Genomic DNA, 20,670 nt, shown 5'->3' with positions numbered 1-20,670 from the left:
AAAGGACTCGAATCTCAATGGCTCGTCATCTGCTGTGATTTCTTCTCTCATTCTCAAGAAATAATCACTTATGTACCTAATAAGTGACACGCCCCCAGTTATTTAAGCTTCAGCCCCCACAAAAACTGGATCTTCCCTTGTCTCCAAAAACATCCAGTCTCAAAGGCGCCTTCTGCAGAGGGGCACCCCGGAACCCACCTCCTGCCTGACTGTCCCCACGCCTTAGGAAGATGGAGCCTGATCTGTGCCTTTATTTCTCTGTGATGAACAGCCAAAGGGCAGAGTCTGAGGAGCTCACAGGGCCCTCTGGGGCTTCTCGTGGTCGGGGGAGAAGGTGAGGATGGCTGATACCCTGATGCTGTATTGGGGAGCAGCCCCGGGGCCCCTGTCATGCCCACAGTTCCGTTACACACGCGCCCACCTGGCAATCTCCTTAACCCTCTGAGCAACGATCTCTTGCACCCATTTCAGGGTGGCCCTGGGTTTGGCTGCTTAGTCCGCCAGGCTGGAAAGATGCTACGAGGGACAGGTGCTGTCTTTGCAAGCGGAGCTAGAGGTGCCGTGACTGCTGTGACCAGTCAGAAAGCAAGGAGAGCGCCGCTTCTCCAGCTGGGGCCTCAGCCGATTCGGTCCATCAGCCACACAGGGCCCCTGGGTGTCCGTTCTGTGCCCAGGTCACCAGCTCCACCCCAAGGACTTCATAGACCAGCTCGCTTGGCCAGCGGCAGGAGTTCAGGCTGATGGGGACCAAGGGTGACTGAATGTGATACAGCCTCTGGGCCCCCGGGAGGGAGAGCTCAGAATGGCGACCGCACCAGACACAGTGGATTCATGGCTGAGGCGAGGTTCGATCAAGGCCCAAAGGATGAAAGGCATTTGCCTTCAATTCCTGGCTTTTGTACACAGGGAAGTATTCTGAGAAGGTCCCGGCTCTGAAAGAATCAAGTTTTCCCTAAGGCGAAATTGACACTTCTCTGGACAAATTTCAGATGGCAGGATTGCCTTTGAGGACCCCAAACAGACAGCGGGCTCGTAAAGATCATCAAGCGAGGGGCCGTGAGGCCAGGAAGTGCTCTCAGTGAGGGGGTTCCAGCCTTCCCTGATGGCACCCCTGCTGACCCGGCCACCCCAGGCCATCAGATGTCACGTTCCCTAGGTCAGGAAAGTGGAGAAAGACAGCCAGCCCTTGAGAAATAGCCACAAGCCTTCAAGAAGAAAAAAGCGGATTGGGGCTTAGAGGATCTTGACCCACATTTCCTTTGCCGTTCAAGTGGTTTCGCAGAAATCAGGATGAGGGATTATGAGAAGTCAGGAAGCGAGAGGACGTTTTTCAAGCACTGGCAGAATTTAGCCAGGGGCCCTGAGAGCTTGGCGACTTTAATGAGAAAGAAAGGAAAACACACCAGCAACCCTGACCCAGACCTCGACTCTTTACGTCAAAAGCAAGAAATGAAAATTAACAAAACGAAATATGCCTGGAGGTGGGCCGAGGGGCCAGCCGGGCTCTGTCAGCTTGATGATCCCAGCCACGACCTGCGGCCCCGAGGTGCTCGATGGGAGATGACGCGCTGTTTACACAGGCTGCGCACTGGCTCCCGGGGACCTGGAGAAGTGGGCTTTGTCTTTTGCGGGTTTTTTTTTTTTTTTTTTTTTTCCTGGCAAGCAGCTTGAATCCCGAGAGCTCTCTGCTCAGGGTCAGTGCAGCCACGTGCAGGTCATTCTTGAGTGAGCCTGGGTCCGAAGGGCCCTGGCTGCAGGATGCTCAGGGAGTGTCCCTCATTCCTCGTGCGTGAGAGGCCAGGGCGCTGCGAGCCAGCTTTCTGGCTTCCAGAACACCCTCCCGCTCCACGCCTTCCAGACCGGCTTCACTGTGCAACTCGCGTTGGAAATATCTTGGCCTTGGGAGATTTTTCTCCAGTGAGGATTTCATTCCATGGGGCTTGGGAGTGAAGGAGGGGCGGGAACCTCCTCATATCCAGGGAATTCAACGGAAGGCCCCCCCCCCCCCCCCGCCCAGTGATATCATTTCTCTGCCCAAGGCCCACTATCGGGCCACACAGTGAGTCAGCCCAGCACAGACACCACAGGGACCAGCGTCACTGCCCACCCAGGGCCGAGCTCGAGGGCAGGGTGTTGTCCTCAGGAAGCCTATGGCTCATTTCTCTGTCTCCGGCCACTCGGGGCAGGAAATACCATATACACAAGAGGGAACAGGGGTCGGAGGCAGAGCTGGCTCCCCCGGCATCAAAGCAACATCCAATTTCCTGACTTGGAAGGTCACGAGAAAGGAAAGGGGACCCGGATGGGCATGCCGGGTCCTGCTGTGAGGAGCCCCGGCTGGCTGGCTGGCGGGTCAGTCTCCAGGACGGCAGGCGGAGCCAGAAAGAAATCAGGCTTCGGGCAAAGGGAATTCGTTTTCCAGGTAAGGTTGGGGGAGGAAAAAGGTACATCCATGTGAAGGACCATTACGCAGTCATTAAAAATGCTGTGCAGGGAGATCGTGACAGGGGACAATGCTAAGGACACAGTGCAAAGTGGAAGTCGAAGCCCAGGGTTGGGGCCAGCAGCTGGACGTGGAGAGACGGACCAGCACGTCCGTCCTTCATTCGGCACCCCCCTGCCCTCCGGGACCTCCTCATCCATGCAGCGCTGGGGAGCCCGATTCGGGGTGTGTCTTTGGGGCGGGGGGTGGATTTCATCTTTGGTTCACGTCCGATAAGGCACCATAGTGGAAGGGCAAGATCGCGGGCTCTGGAATCGGACGCAGTGGAGCGAGGCCTCCAATTCTCTCTTCTCCTGTTGCCGCTTGCCTTTCACTGTGGTACCACAGACATAACCTAAACGTGGCCATTTTAACCAGTGCTCGGGGTACGATTCGCCGGCGTCAGTTACATTCCTAATGCTAACCATCACTACCGGCTTTCACCAACATTTTTTCATCGCCCCAAACAAAAACTCTGCACCCGCTGGGCAACGACCCCTATTACCTCCCTCCCACGAGGCCCTGCCAGACACTCGTTTACATCCTGTCTCAATGGACGTGCCTATTCTGGAGAGTTCATACACGTGGAATCATGCAGCGTGTGGCCTTTCGCGTCTCCCCTCCTCGACTCAGCATAATGTGTTCCAGGTTTGTCCACCTTGCGGCAGGTGTCAGAACATTCCTATTTGTGGCTATGAATGACACTATTCCATTGTCTGCAGAGGCCACGTTGTGTTTCTCCATCCGTAGGTTTATGGACACGTGGTTGTTTCCACTGTTTGGCCATTGTGAAAAATGCTGGTGTGGACACTTGAGTACAAGCGTCGGTCCGACTGCCCGTTTTCGATTCCCCCGGCTTTCATTCTCAGTAGCTAAAGACCCTCGCCCGAGGTAGAAAGGGGACAATTGTGTCTACTACACAGCACTGTCACGAAGATGGATGACAAAAGGTGTAAAGCGCACTGTATTCAGTAGGTGCTAAATTAATGCCCACCCAGCCCCTGCAAAGGAGTGGGAGAGAGCTCACGCCAGCGCTACCCCTTCAAGGCCATCTCCGTCTGAAGAGCGTGGATGCTCACCTGGTGAACGCCCCGCACCCCACACGTCACTCGCCGTTCGGACACACCGGGCCACGAACAGGGAGGGGCTGAGGCCCAGCTGCGGGCCATCCGCGGCGGGGACTGGAGACTGAGGTCAGGAAGCATTCCTTCTGGTGCCTTCTCTCCGTGCTTGCAGCACTGGGCTGCGGAAAGGCCAGCAAGAAACCTTCCAACCCCCTCTACCAGGCCGTGTGATCCTGGGCTGGTGTGTGTGTGTGTGGGGGGGGGGGGGGTCTAGCCCCTCTCTTCCCTCATCTGGGAAATGAGAAGTTTAGCTTAACTCAGTGATTTTAAAACCGGCTTCCGTGGAGCTGTAAGTGTTCTTCTCAAAGCCAGGCCCTGGGGATGGGGAGGGAGGCAAAAGGGGAGGGGGGTCTGGCCTCCAGGTCACTCAACGAAAGCGGATCGCTGTCGGCTGGGTGGCCCCTGAGATTCCCTGGGTGGCGAACTGGGGGGACAGTCCCCCAGGATGAGCTCACAACCATTCCGGACTGTCCGAGGGCAGGTAGAGCAGCTGGTGCACCCCGTGGGGAGCAAGGCAGACGCTGGGCGGACGCAAAGTGACTCGGGAGCCCTCGAAGTGACTCGGGAGCCCTCGCGGGCCACGCTGCTCTCCAACAGCACCCCACTCCCCGTTAATAACCCCTCAGCAGAATCGACAGGGGGGCCAGGCCGGTTCATCTTAGCAGAGCAAGTTACTCCACCTCCAGGGGCCTTCATCTCCTCATCTTTATAATGGAGACGCAACCCGACCCACGGGGAAGACACGCGGATTAAGTGAGTTACTTAAAGCCCTCGGCGCAGCGTTTGGCGCAGCGTTTGGCGCAGTGTTTGGCGCGTGGGGAGAGCTGCTCCTGGCTCAGGTGGTCGCGGGAGGGCCGCAGCCACAGCCCCCTCCTCGGTCTCCCCGCGGCCTCGCCGGGGCCCGCGGAGAGGAGGCGCCTGGCTGCGAGGAGGACCGGCCTGGGTTCGACTTCCTGCTCTGGCCCTACTGGATGCTCCTGGGCAATTACTTAACCTTTTTAACCCCCCCCCCCCTTTTCTCGTCCTTCTAGCTGCTCTTATGAGAACTGGGTTAAACATGAAATAGGAAATTCCAGGCACACAGTAGCTGCTCAGTAAACACCAGCCCCCTTCCGACTTGCCGCAGGACACCTAGTGAGCACAAATGTGGCTTTCTTTGTCTGGATTTTGTCTCCCTGCTGCTCCCAAACGTGGAAGAGGTCCAGCCCCCGCCCCTCCCCCATGGCGTCCTTCCAAGCTCACCAGATTCCTTAACTACAGGATGGAGACGCTGTTCTGGGTGCTGGGAGACAGACGAGGGCCAAGCAATCTTAGCAAAGCTGAAAAGCTGGGTCCCGGGCCGGTGGTTGGGATGCCAAACCCCACAGAGGATGTGGCAGGCACTTGGAAGGGAGGGATTTGCCCAAGCCACCCATATTTTGTGCCCTGGGTTGCCTTGGAGACCAAGGGTTGCGTAGATGGTTAAGTGGACTCTGTGCCAGCTCCCTCGAGGCCGCAGACCCCAGGGAGGGAGATCCAGGGACAAGCCTCACTCCTAGTCCAGTGCTCTGTGCTGTGTCATGCTATTTCTTCCAACAACATGCCGGTATTTATGAAATGCACCATAGCTGGGAAACGGAGAGTCAGCCTAGCATTTTCCAAAGATGATGAGGTTGTCTTAGGAGGTACGGTTAAATCATATTAAACCATATTGAATCACTCCTTGGAAAACATAGTCCCTTGTCAAGTCTCCTTCAAGACTCCCATCCTCAAAAGCAAGTCTCAGTGAGGTGCTAAAATCTTGCTAATTCGTATCTAATCCTCGCTCATCTCCATCAACGAGAAAGAAGGCGTTGAGCTCCGAGCCGTAGACAGACAAAAGAGCATCTAGCTAGAATTCAAAATCGATATTTTTTTCACTTATCTTTATGTACAGCAAATCAATAGGGGTGTTCCAGACACGCTCCTGATACAAAGTTTCCTGTTCGAGCCCGTTTTAAGTTAAAAGACAAGTTGATTTAAAGAAAGGTTTTGCATACGGAAGTGTAAGGGCGGGGCGCAGATGGACCTGAAGGTGCTCTGAGAACGACCAATGACCCCCGATGACCGCGAGCCCAGGTCAGCACCACCATTATTATTCCCGCACTCAGGTGGGAAAGCCTGAGGCTCCAAGGATGCGCAGCGGGCGAGCGACGGAACCGGGGTCCCAGGTGAAACTGAGGACAAGGATCGAAGCTGCCGACTGGACTGCGCGAGGCCAGCCCCTGCTGGGAAGCCTGCCCGCCGCTGCCCACACTCCTGTGCTGCTGCCTGGGCAGGGAAGGGGAGGTGCCAGTGAAGACCCCCAGAAAGAAAGAGGAGCTTAGAATAATTATTATTTCCTTTCATTCAAACTCTTTACTTTTTAAAAGATGGATGTTTTCCGGAGAGCCAAACAAGCACTAGGAATAGACTTCTTTTGTGCAGGAGCTCGGGTTGATGGGTAATTTCCCCCTTAATGAGAACAAACTTCCCTGCCTTACCCTATCATTGTTTACAGAAACAAAGAGGCATGCCTGTGGAGGGCCCTAAGAATAATATCCTGCCAGTGGACCTACCCGAAAGAAATGTCCTCTAAGAGCTGCCTGCCTGGGGCGTGCCCAGAACCCGCCGAGAACCCCCCGAAAACCCGAGCGGGCTCGTGCCAGGAGCCCGCCCCAACACACCTGTCCACCTCGTTGTCAGCAGAAGCCCACGCAGGCCCTTCCGGCCGGGCCCTCGGCCAGGTCGGAGCTTCGCCTGGACTGAGCTGATCCTCCCTAGTGTAACGTGGCCGACACTGGTCCCACCATTGTGATCGCCGTGGGGCAGCTCCAAGCTGGAGACGCAGCCCAGCTGGTCACGGGCCCTGATTCAAACAGACACAGCAAGGTGCCCCACGCACGACGCTGCCGACGCGGGATCCGCGGGGGCTCCGCGGAAGCCCAGCTTCCACTATTCTAAACCAGCCTCCTCCCTTCCCAAACCTCGGCTGCCTGGTCTGAAAAATGGGTCCGCTAGTGCCCACCCTGGGGAGTTGCTAGAAAGAGCAGGTCTATTAAATGCCATTGCAGGGCTGGACATAGGGGGCCTAAAGAATGTTGTCGTGTCACCCAGGAGAAGGGCTGGAATATTCCGGAAGGACCACGTCTGGCCTGGCTCTTTCCAACAGGCAATTGGGCTTTGGTTCTTTAGAGGAAGACAGGTTCGTGGGCCGAACAGGCACTACAGTTTGTTTGCTTTGTCCCCATATATACCCTGTTTTCCCCCAAACCGCCTCGTAAGAACAGATAAGAAGACAAAGTAAAAACGAGCCACTTAAAAACAAGTCACAAAAATGAATCTGAATTTCATAAAAATTTGAAATCTTTACGCTTCAAAAAATGCCTTCAATAAAGTAAAAAGACACCCACAGAATAGGAGAAAATATCTGCAAATCATATATCTGATAAGGGACTTGTAGGCCGAACAAAGAACTCTTAAAATTCAACACCGAGAAGATAAAAAAAAAAAAAAAAAAAAACAATTTAAAAATGGGCAAAGGATTCGAATAGAGATTTCTCCAAAGAATATATATAAGCAGCCGATAAGCACATGAAAAAGTGCTCGACATCATTAGTCATTAGGGGAATGCAAATCGAAGCCACGAAGAGATACCACTTCACGCCCACTAGGATGAATGAAATAGAAAAGACGGAAAATGTCAAGTGCTGGAGAGGGTGTAGAGAGAGCGGAACCTCCAGACACTGCTGGTGGGACTGTCAGATGAGGCAGCCACCTGGAAAACGGTCCGGTAGGTCCTCCGATGATTAAGCATTGTGCTACCACGGGACTCGCAATTCCACTCGTAAGTACGTACCCAAGAGAAACGAGAACACAGGTCCACGCAAAAACCTGTACACGAACGTTCGTAACAGCATTATTCATAGTTGTCGAAAAAAAATGGAAACAACCCAAGTGTCCATTAATTGATGAGAAGGTAAATGAAATGTGGTTCGTCCATGTGGCGGAATATTAGTCAGCCATAAAAAGGAATGAAATACTGGTACATGTGACAACACGGATGAAGCCTGAAGACATGCTAAGTGAAAGGAGTCGGTCACAGAAGTCCACATACTGTATGATTCTGCTTATATTAAATGTCCAGAATAGTTCAATCTGTAGAGACGGAAAGTAGATTAGTGGTTGCCGGGGGCTCAGAGGAGAGGGAAATGGGGGTGACTGCTAACAGGTGCAGAGTTTCTATTGGGCATGAGAAAATCTCCTGGACCCAGATAGTGATAGCTGTGCAACTCAGTGAATAGAGAGGGTCACTGAGACCATTAAAAACCATTAAACTGTACACTTTAAAAGAGTAAATATTATGATATATGAATTATATTTCCATAAAGCTAGTATGTTTAAAATGAAGTCTGCAGTGATGAAAGATCGCAGTCTATAATACTGTTTTCAGGATCACCTATTATTATTATTTATGATTATAATTAGGAATATTTCCTGGTCCACCCCAGCTCAGAGCAACCCTGCCCCGCTGAACACCTGTCACCTGTATCACTTTCGATCTGCAGGTGCCGGGAAGGCGAGCTGCCCGGATCTCTACAGAGCCCAGCACACATGTCTGAGTCCACCGGCGGGGGGCCTCTGGGCCGCCTCTCTGAGCTGACAAGCCTGAGAGTATCTGCAAGACATGCCATGCTCACGGCTGTATCACCAGCTGCAGAGACTGGCCTGCCGCACAGACAATGTTTTCAGCTCGGGGGTCGGGGTTGAGAACACAGGGGGTGGCAGTACTCCGTATGGTCCCGAGTCCGCAGCCTCCCTTGCTGGTCAATGGACTGGGAGAGGAAGTGATGTGTCGCTTCCGGGCCCAGGCAGTCAAAGCTCACGTGCCTCCCTTACCCTTCTCATCCCCAGATATGTCCATGGTGACCATGCAAAAACATCTTCAAGGTGGTAGGGCCACAAAAGCAGCCAGGACCCCCGGTCTTCACCCAGGAGGGTAGAAGACCTAATCAGATTGCGCGTGAGGAAGAAGAAGCCTCCACTGCATGAAGCCCCTGAGATTTGGGATTTGTTTGTTGTGGCTGCGACATTAATCATCCTGACGAATGCGTTGCCTTTTAATGAATCCGGCCTCTCCGGCCAGCCTTCTGTGGCTGGGGGCCCTTTAGACCCCTCCTTGGCCTCTCACAACCCCACACCTGGAGCTCGTGTCTGAGTGATTCCCTCATTCAACAGCCTGATTTTGAGAGCACAGACAAGGGAGGGGGAACGAGGGCTGTGAGCAGGCAGCCACCGCGGAGTGAGTGTCTAACACCCTTTGCCCTCCTCCTCACTATCACGTTAAGATTTGGTTCGGCCGCGTCACCTCCCCGAGTGGTCCAGGGCAACCTCTCACGAGCCCCTTCCCCACTTCCCTTCGCTCGGGCCTACCACCGCTCCCGTCACAAGGCATTCGACTGAGCTGTTGATGTGCTGTCAACGCCCTTGGAAGGGGGCCCCCCAGAAGCCCCCACCAGGCCGTGGAAGCACTGACCGCATGAACCTAAAGAAGCATAACAGAGCAGCGTGCTCAGAAACCGCCCCGGGAGGCGCGACGGCGTCTCACCAGAGGCGGAGGAGGCTGTGGGCTGAGCGGGGGCACAGAGGAAGATGGAGTGGACCTGCCTGCCGGATGAAGGGCCCTGCAGGGAGCAGCCTGAACGAGGGCAGCGAGGGGCGGGTGTCGGGGTGAGACGGGGAAATGACGTGGCCGGAGCCCAGGTTGGGGGCCGCGGGAGAGGTAACGGGGGAAGGACGTCAGAGCAGAGAGCGGCCAGGTCACGAAGATCCTGGGATGTGTTCTGCAGCCCAAGATGTGCTCAGCAAGAAGTGAGATTTGAAAGAGAAACCCAAGTTTTATGGTCATGCAAGTTCGGGAAATGTTTTGTTAGCGGTCGAATAGGTTTCGTGTTGCAGGTCTTCTCAGAGCCTTTAACAGGCTCACACGCCGCGTGAATCTTTACGAGGGGGAAATGTGGCATGCGGTGTTGCCCACACGTAGTCACTGACCATGGAGATGTTTTTTTTTCCCTCAGAGCCTCTCAAATGACCAGTGTCCCATGCACTACCCTTTGGAAAATGCTGCTTGAAACCAAGACTCATGAGCTACAACTTGAAGGGGGCCCAAGGTAAGGACGATCTGGGTTTGGGGACGATGGCTCTAGGGGTCGTTCCAAGGCCTCGGGGCCAACGCTGGGGCTTTGGCCACTAGCTCAGCCCCCCTCCCAGCCCCTCGCTCCCCAGCACTGAGAAGCAAAACAGGCCGCTGAGAGGTGCCTACAGGAAGGGCTGAGGAGGCAGAGCGAAATTTATTGTAGGAAAGCAGCCGGCCCACGGGACTGCTCCCACCACCTCCCAGGCCCCCGGGCCATAACATATGGTGTGGTTTAAATTTTAAAAACTGAGGAGTACTTAAGGAAAAAATGTTGGCAGGCTCTGAGGTACTTGTAAACCGTCTGAGCTGACGGAGAGTCTGGGCTCCCCGCCCCCGTCCTCCCCACCCTACCCCTACCCCCCCCCACCCCGCCCCCAGCACTGAGCAGGAGTAGAGAGGTCTGGAGGGCCCAGGTTGGGATCCTCTAGCAGAAGCTTCTGGATGAGGCTGGCCAAGGCGGGAGAGGGAGAAGTGGCCCCTACCACAGCCCATGGATGGGCTGAAGGAGCCGATGAGGCTGGGCAAAGAACCAATCCGCCCTCACTGAGATGGGCCAGGCCGGCAGAGACCGGGGCGGGGAGGGGGGTGCTGTGGAGGGCAGTGAGGGGCAGGGGCGGGAAACAGTGCATCACGGGGGACAGACCTAGGGGACCCGGGTCACCGCGACCTGGGCTCAAGCCCTGGCCCCTGATCGGATGTGAGCCTCCCCGTCCTCGTTTGGAAGGTGGAGCCAACAGAATCACATCACGTGGTGACAGCGAGGACTAAGTGAGAGGGCGCCTGGACTCAGGGGGTCCCCACACGTGTTAGCTGCCATTGTCTGGAGGGAAGCCGAGCAGGTGGGCAGCCCTGGAGGGATCCGGATGGAGAGGTGGACGGGCAAAGCCGAGCCCCTGTGGAGACCGCCTGCACAGAGGACAGCTGCAGATCCCACCGGCCGCGCCCACAGCGGCCTCCTGCCCCTCGGCCCCGGGAGCCGCCTGTCCACAGGGCTGTCTCCCCTCGCGCAGAGGCTGGAAGCATCACAGAACACCCAGGCGCCTGTGACGGGGAGTCAGGGGTAGGACCGTTTCCTGACCTACGTGCCTGAAGCCACCCCTGCCGCGTTGTGTGTGGATGGACGAACGGCCAGAACCTCGTCACCGGGGCCCAGTGCCCAGGCCCAGGGTGAGGACGAAGCCACCACCGGCCCACGGGGTGCAGGACACACCCCGAGCGCTGTGCATGCACGCGGCACGTGGCATCGCGGGCTCTCCAGGCCTCGGGGAGGTGGGTCCGGCAGGGACAGCCACTTTTGAGAAACAGAAACCGAGGCCCAGAGAGGGAGCTTGACTTGACCGCACAGGTAGAACACGGGGACCAGACCCCGGGCTCCCAGGCCAGGCTCTCTGAGCTGGATGGAGAACACATTTATCTGTCGAGGCGGGGGGAAGACGACATCAGTCCCGGGGCCTCCAGGACTGGGGGTGGGGGTGGCGCTGCCTCTCTTCCTTCGGCCGTGATGGGGTGCTCCTGAGGTGGGGTCGGGTGGCCTCTCGCCCTTCGGCACACTCCAGAACCCACTTCAGAATACTCTGCATTCTGTTACGTGTTCGAATGACGTTTCCTCTGCCGACACAGCTGTAGCCACCCCGTTCCCTGCTGACCACCCTCGGGCCCTTCCCCACCTCACTGGCCTCTCGGAAACACCCCCGCTGGCCTGGCCTCGATTGCCCGCTTCGGCCCTCTGGGGCAGGCTGAGAGTTCTGGATCTCTGGAGGCCAGTGGCAGGCACCGGCCAGCCAGGTGCTTTCCTGGCACACATCTAGGGGCCCACATTCCTGGATGAGGCCTCCCGTCCCTCCTGCTGTGGGGTCCGGGCAGCCTCTTACCTTTGGGGTGAGGTACTTGGTCATAACTTCCTTCCCTTTTTCTCCCAGTTTTTCATCTGGAGTAACTTCATATTCTGCCTAAAACAGAAGAAGGAAAAGAACAATCACAGATTTACTCATGAGCATCGTATAGTTCCAGAACCTGGGAGGCTCTTGGACAAGACACCCCAGAGGCCACCTGACCGACCCCTTCCTCCTGCAGAGGACAGCACCATCCAGGGACGAGCACGGAGAACAGCGGCTCTCCGCCCCGGCTGCACGTTAGCATCATCGCAGAGGAGCAGACCCTGGCGCGTGGGCCCCGCCCCGCCAACTGAGTCAGACCTTCTGGTGATGAGGGCCAGGCATCCAGGCAGCCGGGGCTGAGAAGCACTGACTTAGATAAATCAAGGGAAGCCACTGAAAAATAGCAAGCCACCGAACTGGAAGGCCCAGCCCCGAGAGGCTGCCTTAGGTCACTCAGACCTCACAAGTTGTGTGACTTGAGACAATTTTCTTAACCTCTATAAAATGCAGATGGGAAGAACGTGATAAAACTCTTAGCCCAGAGCTGGGCATGTAATAAACACTCGATCAACAGTTGCCACAATGATCACCACCATTACCACACCTTGCAAGAGAACAACGATTTGGATGCTTTACTTTTCTCAGCTTACAAGCGACCATACAGAGGTCGCATGTTCAGACGCTCTGATCTGAACCTCAGAAAAGCCCAGGCAGTGAAGTGGGAGGAGGGCCGGGGCTGCCTCTGCACCCCTTCATCCACATCCAAAGAACGGGAGACGCGGCAGAGCGTCCGAGGTCGTCCGCTGGGAGGGGGCAGGCCTGGGACTTGGACCTCCAAGCCCGGAGTTCTTTCTCAACAACACCAAGGAGTTCAGGACGCCAGATCACAGGCCAAGCTGGTGGGACCTGGGCTACAAGGAAGTGAGTCCTCTGAACGGCCTCCCTTTTTTATGTTCTTGACCCAAAAGGCTCCTTCACTCGCATCTGATGCATCTGCCAAGTGGACAGAGGCCTGGAGTTAACGAGACGCCCGGGTAAGCTTGCCTTTCCCATTTAGACAAGAGAACGAATTGCAGATTGTTTATAACCACTTCAAAATCTACCAACCAAAGATTTGTCAGTGTTCGTCCAGAAGCACAGCTATTTCAGAAGAGACAGAGACAATGATGTCAGCACAGACAGACTGAAACTGCCCCCGGCCTGTCTCACTGGAGAGTTAGACACCCCAGCTCTCCTGGCCCAGTTCTGGGAACCCTACCCTCTCAGCCCAGTGTCTAGGGGCCGATTTCTCCCAGAAGCCCCTCCCAGGAGAAGAAAAGTGGGGTGGCGCTTGGAGCGCGCCCAGAGGCCGTCCGGCACACTTCCCACCAAAGAGTGCAAGTTCCCTTTTGTTCCCATTTCTCTCGTCTGATGACGAATCGAGAGTCCAGAATGTTCTCCAAGGAAGACACGTTGCCACTGTGATCATTCGAATCACAGGACTATGGGATGGTGGTTCTGGAAGGAATCGACCCATTTACGTTACAGAGCTGGACACCGAGGCTCGGAGGAGTGAAGGGCTGGCCCAAGGTCACAGAGCTGGCCACAGCGGAGCCAGGACGGAAGCGCAGGCCCCCCAACCTCCGCTGGTCGCCAGCCACAGCACCTCTCTCTCTCCAAGGGCCACTGCGTCCTCACCATTACGATGAGCCCGTGGGACGGATCGTTTCTCCATGATCTGATTAGATTGATGACGTCTTGAGTCCACTTAAGGAGAAAAGGTGGCTCTTTCTCTTTGAGGTTTTCCTGTTATCTCCTCCTTCTGTGCTCCCCCAGCAACCCCCCAAAACTGACACGTGTACGCGCACACACCCACGCACACGGTATGGAGTAGATTACAGGCTGACCCTACAAAGTAGGTATGATTCCCAATTTATAGATGAAGAAACTGAGGCTCTCAGAGGTCACAGGCAACCAGTTCAAATACGATAGAGCGAGCAAATGACAGAGCTGGGAGCCGCGTCTGTAAAGGGTGAGAATTCTAGAGCCCGACTGACCACCCTCCTTCTAGGGTGAGGAGAGAAGTGTCCACTGTCCTGGAACCCCTGCCTAGTGGTCTGGCACCATGGGAATTTACCCAGACTGTTTTGCAAGGCCCAGGCCCCAGGCAAATGGCCGCCCACCTTTTGGGGTAACTCAATCCCATGCCGGACCCTGGATTTGCACCGTCCCAAATGCATCTGTGAAGTCAGCTTCTATTTAAACAAATGGAGGCCTGAGGCTCACTAATGAGCCTCAATAACCAGCTGAAAATATTATTGCTCTCGGTACTGAAACCCACGTTAAAAAAAAATAACATTGCTTTCAGGTCAGCTGCCGCCCAGCAGAGAGGCCTGGCTGGGCAGCTGGGCGCCAGAGTTCCACAGGGAGGCAGCCGGGAGCACACGGGGACAGGCGCCCGGCCTGGGATCAAAAGGCCTTTCTTCGAGAGTCCACGTCAGGTCACCGCCACTCGAGCAGCATTTGTGTTGGGAAGCAGAAAACCAAGAGAAGGCTGCCCGCTGGGCTCTGCACCCTGATGGAGTGACAGGCCATGCTTCCACAGTGATCCCCGAGAGGGGCTCCTGGGGGACAGTCCTGAGAGGCCACCTGCAGAGAGACGGCACCGTGGCGGCTCATCCTGGTGGGCAGGGCTCGGGCAGATCACACTACCCAAGGCGGGGGACCACCCGGGGACCCGCTGCTATGCGGACACCCTTGCCCAGGTAGTGGGCACGAGCTGCTGAAATCAGCTTAAACCAGGAAACATAAGCAGCGAAGAAGAGGCTGGGCCTCCAGCCTGGAATATTATCATTAGAGCTTGGGAAATGGCAGCCAGACAATGTCTTCAAAGACGAGAGATAAACCACATGCGAGGCATGGCCCTGTGACCTCCATCTGTAGGAGGATTTCCTCCGGCCAGAGGGGGTGGTGGGCCTTATCCCCTCCCCCAGCACAGGGGAGGCACACAGTCCCTCCTCTCTGCTCTGACGCCCATTTGAAACCTTTTCCTGCCCAGAGCTCGACCCTAACAGCCAGAGCACCGAAGAGCGCTTATGCCAGTCTATGCGGAGGGTATTTCTCTTCCCCAGATACATCCGAGGTGCCAGCCTAGGAAGGCGCCATTTACCGAGCCTTCTCTTTGCACTGTGATTGACGCCAAGCACAGGCATAAACCTTGGTGGAGGAGACGCTGCTCTACCACAAAGAGTGAACTACGACACCGAGTGTGAGGCAGCAGGAACCTGGGATGGCCAGAGCGCAAACCTGGTCAGTCATTCTCTTGGCTTGCTCTCATGGCACCATGGATCTCAGAAAATGCTGGTGAAAATACGTACTCTCTCGTACGAAGACAGGTTTCCTTCAGAGGATTTTCAAAAACATGAAGCTTGCAAGCTGGCACAAGGGGGCCTGGCGCATTCCCAAAGCCACTGGTTTAAAGAGCAGAGCCTGAGCCGAATTCCCCTTGGCCTCCGACGGACTCAGGATGTCACCTCCTTCTCCCAGGAGACCGTCTCCTGCCCTGACAGGAAGATGAAGTCAGAGATGCTATGAGGTCTTGCTGTAATTACCGATGTGGTCAGCTTTTCCAGAGTCCTCACGGCAGAGGCCAGTGACGCGGCCGGCTGCTCACCACAGCCCTTTCTGGAGAAATACCCAGCTCCGCCCGCAGTGGCCTTGGTCACTTGCCTGTGTTGACCATGGGGGCCGGGGCGGTCTTCATTCGCCCCTTGGGGCAGGTGAGAATGAGGGGGGTAGTTATCTGCTGGCGCCCCCTCCGCCTGGGCACCAGGGGCCCCTGCACCCCTCTTTTGAACGCCCGGCTCCCGCATGCGGCTGCCTGAGCAGACACCCTGACCTCTGGCCGCCGTCCAAGGAGCCCACTTGCGTCTGGGTCAGGAAGGAATTCACTGGCCCCCACAGGACCCCATAGGAACAGGACCAGAGAAAGAAGGTGAGGAGGAGAGGACCGCTGGCCACGGCGGGACACAGACTGAGAGTGGTAGGAGTGACCCTGAGGTGACCCTGCGGCTCCATAGCCGCCAGCTGCGAGGCATGTTCTGCCGGGGCAAACGCTAAAAGGAAGGAAGGAGGACAAGCCCCGGGACGGAGGTGTCGATCTGCCAGCAGCTGTCAGAGGGCTGTGTTGTCACCTCCGCCCGTCATTCTCCCGAGAGCCTCGGCCCTGAGTGGCTCTCCCCCATCCCCCGCTGCCCGGCTGCTTCTCTTCCTCCCCCAGCCCCCAGAATGATTCTTTGTCCTCACCCCCCACCCAGGATCACAAGGCCACACCATGCGCAGGTCTTTGCCTCTCTCTGCTACTCCTTCGGTTCTAAGGGGAAAGAAACGCACCCAAACCCAGTTCAGGCGAAACTGGCATCTCTTGGCTCCTGGAACCCAAGGATGGGTTGAGCGACCAAACTGTAGGGAGAAGGGAAACGTAGCTGGGCCCAGAGCAGCAGGAACCAAGGATACGAGCGCCTCTGAAACCCACTCTCGTGTGTGTGTGCGTGTGCGCGCACATGCGCGTGTGCCGGCCTCATGCTCAGGGCTCACGGGCTCGCTCCAGGGGTAGGAAACATGGCAGTCAATGGCTCGCAGGGTTTTCACTCTAAGCCTTCTCTACCAGATAAGTCTATGAAACCCAGAGAAAGGCCTCAGGCTCCTCCCTGCTCCAGCCAACGGAGGTTTGGGGGTCACATCATCAAGAAGGTGGCAGCTTCTAGGGGAGCCATGTTTGGAAGTATGTGTGGGGCACCCAGGAGAACCCCATCTCTAAGTGGTACTTTCCCGAGATGACCATGCTCCCGGGTTCTGGCCTTCCCAACTGCTAGAGGGTCTCTCTGTCCATCTGAAGAATGATCGCCTCCCCCAACCCTGCCTCTTTTGGGAGGTCGCAGCAGTGACAGAAAGACAAAGACATACTGGGCATTTATCTCTTCTCATGAATAAGAGAAGCGGAACACTTAGTTTGCTGGGTGAGGTGAACCAAATCTTTTTATAACACGATTTTAAGGTAACCAGGCATATCTGAAGCTAGGCAAAAGCTTATTAATATCAAGTTATTTTCTATAGTTCTGGGCTAATGAATGTCTTGGAGTGCCTGTTAGCATCCCTGATACGAGATTTCATGAGTTTTAACCTCATGTTTGTCACTGCCAGGCTCCATTATTAAAGACGGAGACTTTGATAATCCTTGCTCCTGCTGGTCACGCTCTTGAGGAGTTTCTTTCCGTACTGAACAGGGCTAACCTGTGTAACCATTACAGCTCCTACCGTAAACTCTCAGGTCACTCGCTCTGGGGAAAACCAGCCACGTTATGAGGATGCTCAAACAGTCCCACGGAGAGAGGTTCATGAGGGAAACAACGGAAGCCTCTACCCAACAGCCACGTGCACAGGTCTGGAAACAGACCAAGCCTTCAGATGAATTCACGCCCAGCCAACATCTTGACAGAACCTTTGAGAGACCTTAAGCCACTACTAGCACCTCGGCGAACCATTTCCAAATCTTGCCCCTCAAAAACTATGAAATAATAAATGTTTATTGTTGGTTCAAGTCACTAATTTTTTGGGATAATTTCTTACACAGCAGCAAATAACAAATACTTAACGGGCATCTGAACTCGTAGCAAGTATCACTTACTTCATCGAAACTTTTTCTTTATTTTTCGGTCTCTCATTTAATCAGAAAGCGAGCTGCGTGAGGGCGGGAACCTACTTCTGCTCACCGTGTAGTCCCCAATGGCTGGAGCGCAGTGCGATGCACTAGGGACATCGATAACTGTGCGTGGAGCAAGTCTGCTTGAGGATCCGCCGGAGCGCCCCACCTCCAAAGGGAAGAGACCGGAAAACCAAGCCACACCCAAGTGTGGGGACAGCAGGGTTTCGACGAGCCACAAGGCCATCAAGGCTCCAGAAAACGGGTTAGAAAAGAAGCACGTCAACCTTTAAGAAATCCACGGCCAGACCCTTTTGGCCAGTGGAGGCTGCCACTACCTGGAGGCCCTTCTGACCCCCCGACCAGCTGAGACCCTCTTTGCCCTCCGGAAGCCAAGCCTGGTCATAGTCTTGACTTAGGTCATTGACTCCATTTCTTGGGAAGGCAAGGGGGGTGGGGTTGTCCTTCTCAGGCTCCTAGAATCCCCTCGACAACCAAGACGAGGGGCTGACGTACCCCTGCGGCCTGATGAGTGGCACGCAAACATGCAGGAGACCAGCCTTCCCCGCGGGCTGCATCGGAGCCTGACGAGGACGGGTTATTTTTAACAAACTCCACTTGGTAGAAATTCCACACAGAGGCGGGAACGGAGCGGATGGTGCAGGCCGAGCCGGGGTGCACCGGGGTGGCATGCAATGCCCAGGACAGCGCCACCTCCTCCCTGCTTGGCGTTCCAGTCAGGATGGAAGGGGAAAAAAAAACAAAACAAAAAATGTATTTCAGACGAGAATTGCGGCAGCCCTGGAAAACTCAATAAAGTCTTCGTGCGTAAGAGAGGCGGGCCAAAGGCCGGTCACGTGACGTCAGGATGGGCGCTGAAAGGCCTCGCTACTTCCCAGGGATGCAGGCAAGACGCGAGGGGCGGGGTCAGCTGCCTGTGAGTGGCAGCTTCATTAGGGCGTATGCAAAGAGCATTTGTCACGTCAGCGCAGGGAGCCAGACGCACATTTCCTTTCCAAAAAAAAAAAAAACGCTGCTGGTGCAGGCCAAGCGAAAGGGAACGTCTGCACGACCAGAAGGAAACGGGGATCCATCGGGGTTTTTTCCTTCTCCTCAAACCGACTATACGCATCAAATAAGACGCAAGGCTGGAAAATTCCACTGGCTCCCGGGTTCACCGTTGCCAGGCTCTGCCTCATCAACTCCGCACAGACCCCCACACCGCCGATGCCTCATGTCTTCCGAATGGGGAGCAGCCTTGGTCCAGATCTGTCTCTGGGTTTCGTCTCTTCTCCATCCACACGCATCTCCTTGGTGAGCAACTCCAGCCCATGGCTCTAAATGCCGGCCCTATGCTCACAACTCCCCATTTTCTAATACCAGCCCACACCTTTCTCACGAAGTTCAGACTCGAACACCCTCCTCCCCTCAGACACCTCCACGTGGGTGTCTGATGGGCACCTCAGGCCGAGTGTGCCTCAAATGGAGCTCCTGACCTTCCCCGAAATGAGCCGCCCTGATTCCCTCCTCCCAGTTGCTCAGGTCAAGGCTTTGAAGGCATTTGTAACTCTTCTCTCTCACTCCCCAATGCATCAGGAAATACTGTTCATTCTGCCTTCAGAACACGCCCAAATCTACCCACTCTCACCGCTGCCACCTGCTTCCATGTGGCCTGAGCCACCGCCAGCCTCACCTGCTGCAGCTCCCCCATCAGAGCTCCCCACTCCCACCCTTCCCCCCACGGCCTGTTCCCAACGCGGGGGTCAGAAAGTCCTTTAAAAACCGAAGTCACACCATGTCGCTGCTCTGATCAAACCCCTCCAGTAGTTCCCCACTTCGAAGTTCTTTCATGGCACAAGGTCTGGCACGATTGACACCTCTGTCCTGCTCCCTACATTCCAGCGAGGACGGAGAGGCTCCAATCAGCCTGGCAAGCAAGAGCCACCACGTGGGGCCAGAACGAAGGGCCCAAGAAAGACCCAGGGGAAGGTCAAGCATGAAAGGGTGGGCAGGGGGCTGTCAGTGGAAGGCCTGGTAAGTCAGCCTCAGAACTTGAACTCTACCCCAGATGTTAATGCTTCCCAACTCAGACTCATAGTGCAGTCCTAGAAAAGTTGAAAAATGCCAATGTCTGCTCCAAATATGGCCAGTCCAGTGGTAATGAGCATCCCTTGTGCCAAGCTGGTCTCCAGGTACCATTTCCCAGTAAGAGGGGCCAGGGCTCCTTGGAGAAATGAGACTCTAGGTGTAGGGCAGGAAACATACAAGATGGGCCTGGAACATCACTTTATGCCACAGAGCCAAGAGTCTGCCAGTGACGGCTGGGTTCCTCTCAAGGGCTTGGAAGCCAACCTAAAGGGCTCCGAGCTAATGGCGAGACCATGGAACACCGGTAGAGATAATGACTATGGTGCATCAAAGCACACCATGTTTAAATCCACACGTTTAAAGCCCTAACTAGTTACCACTATTGGAGGATGCTTTGAAAACACAAGTACAGGGGGAAAATCAAGCGCTTCCTAGCTGAACTTCACCAGTGAGTAAGCAAATAATAATCGGAAGGTGTTTCCCAGTTAGCAAGCGAAGAGGAATGATAGACTTAGAACGTCGCCATGTTGCAATCCCTAATACATCAACAGACTTAGATGTTGACTATGAATGGCTTCTGCCACCTTGAAAAGAAAGACAACCGGATATTATACGTCCCCTGACGGAAGCACATAAAACCACTTATGAAGTTCGTTCGCTCCTCCCAAAACTGAAATGAATCTAAGTCTCTAGATTCAATGAGCAATTTACGAGGAATACAGAGGACACTATTACGTGACACACGGGGATGAGCGTGCAAAATTCAGACTATGGGAGGCTCTTCCGGACGAACAAGGGAAGATGGTTAGAAACGGTTGAAACGCACATTTATGAAAAGCATGAGAAAGTCAGACAGGGGATCAGTGACTACTATTTGATGGTAGCAAGAATTGTTTTCTTAGCAGCGGTAATGGTACTGGGGTTATTTTTATTTTTGTTAGAGAGCGTTTATCCTTTAGACGCATACCAAAACATTCCCAGACGAAACGCGGAAGATCCGCGGTGAAATGCTAGAGGGGAGGAGATGGGTGAGACGAGACGGGCCGTGAGTCCGTCATTGCTGAAGTGGGGTGAAGGGTGCGTGCGGGTTCACCATACTGTTCTGCAGACTTTTACTTTTTACAGTTTGAAATTTTCCACAATAAAAAGTTATGAAAATACCAGGTCCCACCCCTGAGATACAAATTAATGAGTCTGGGCTTCGGTTCGAGTACTGGCATTTTTTT

General features: G+C 55.0%; 1 protein-coding gene and 1 long non-coding RNA gene across 8 annotated transcripts in view; one reads left to right on the top strand and one right to left on the bottom strand.

Annotated features, from left to right (window-relative positions):
* GRK5 (G protein-coupled receptor kinase 5) overlaps positions 1–20,670 on the bottom strand; it is a 179,496-nt gene that overhangs the window by 26,644 nt on the left and 132,182 nt on the right. For 3 of the 4 annotated variants that reach the window (XM_036223311.1, XM_036223314.1, XM_036223312.1), the window contains one exon: positions 11,671–11,748. In XM_036223311.1, coding sequence (XP_036079204.1) covers positions 11,671–11,748 — 78 coding nt within the window. Of the gene's footprint in view, positions 1–11,670; positions 11,749–15,032; positions 15,141–20,670 lie in introns of those variants that run through there. The other variant, XM_036223313.1, reaches the window with a different exon arrangement.
* On the top strand, positions 2,012–20,610 carry LOC118603911. 4 transcript variants are annotated; one of them, XR_004951473.1, is made up of 5 exons: positions 2,012–2,422; positions 8,518–9,333; positions 9,681–9,773; positions 10,524–10,966; positions 11,719–20,610. It is a non-coding gene; the product is annotated as an uncharacterized LOC118603911 (long non-coding RNA). The 4 variants fall into 4 exon arrangements; XR_004951472.1 differs by lacking the exon at positions 8,518–9,333 and having other exon boundaries at positions 2,020–2,422; XR_004951474.1 differs by lacking the exon at positions 2,012–2,422 and having other exon boundaries at positions 8,409–9,333; positions 10,810–10,966.

This window comes from Rousettus aegyptiacus, unplaced genomic scaffold (assembly GCF_014176215.1).
Source record: "Rousettus aegyptiacus isolate mRouAeg1 unplaced genomic scaffold, mRouAeg1.p scaffold_m13_p_6, whole genome shotgun sequence".
Lineage (NCBI taxonomy): Eukaryota > Metazoa > Chordata > Mammalia > Chiroptera > Pteropodidae > Rousettus > Rousettus aegyptiacus.
The sequence above is the reverse complement of the archived record's forward strand: the minus strand, read 5'-3'. Positions and strand labels throughout refer to the sequence as shown.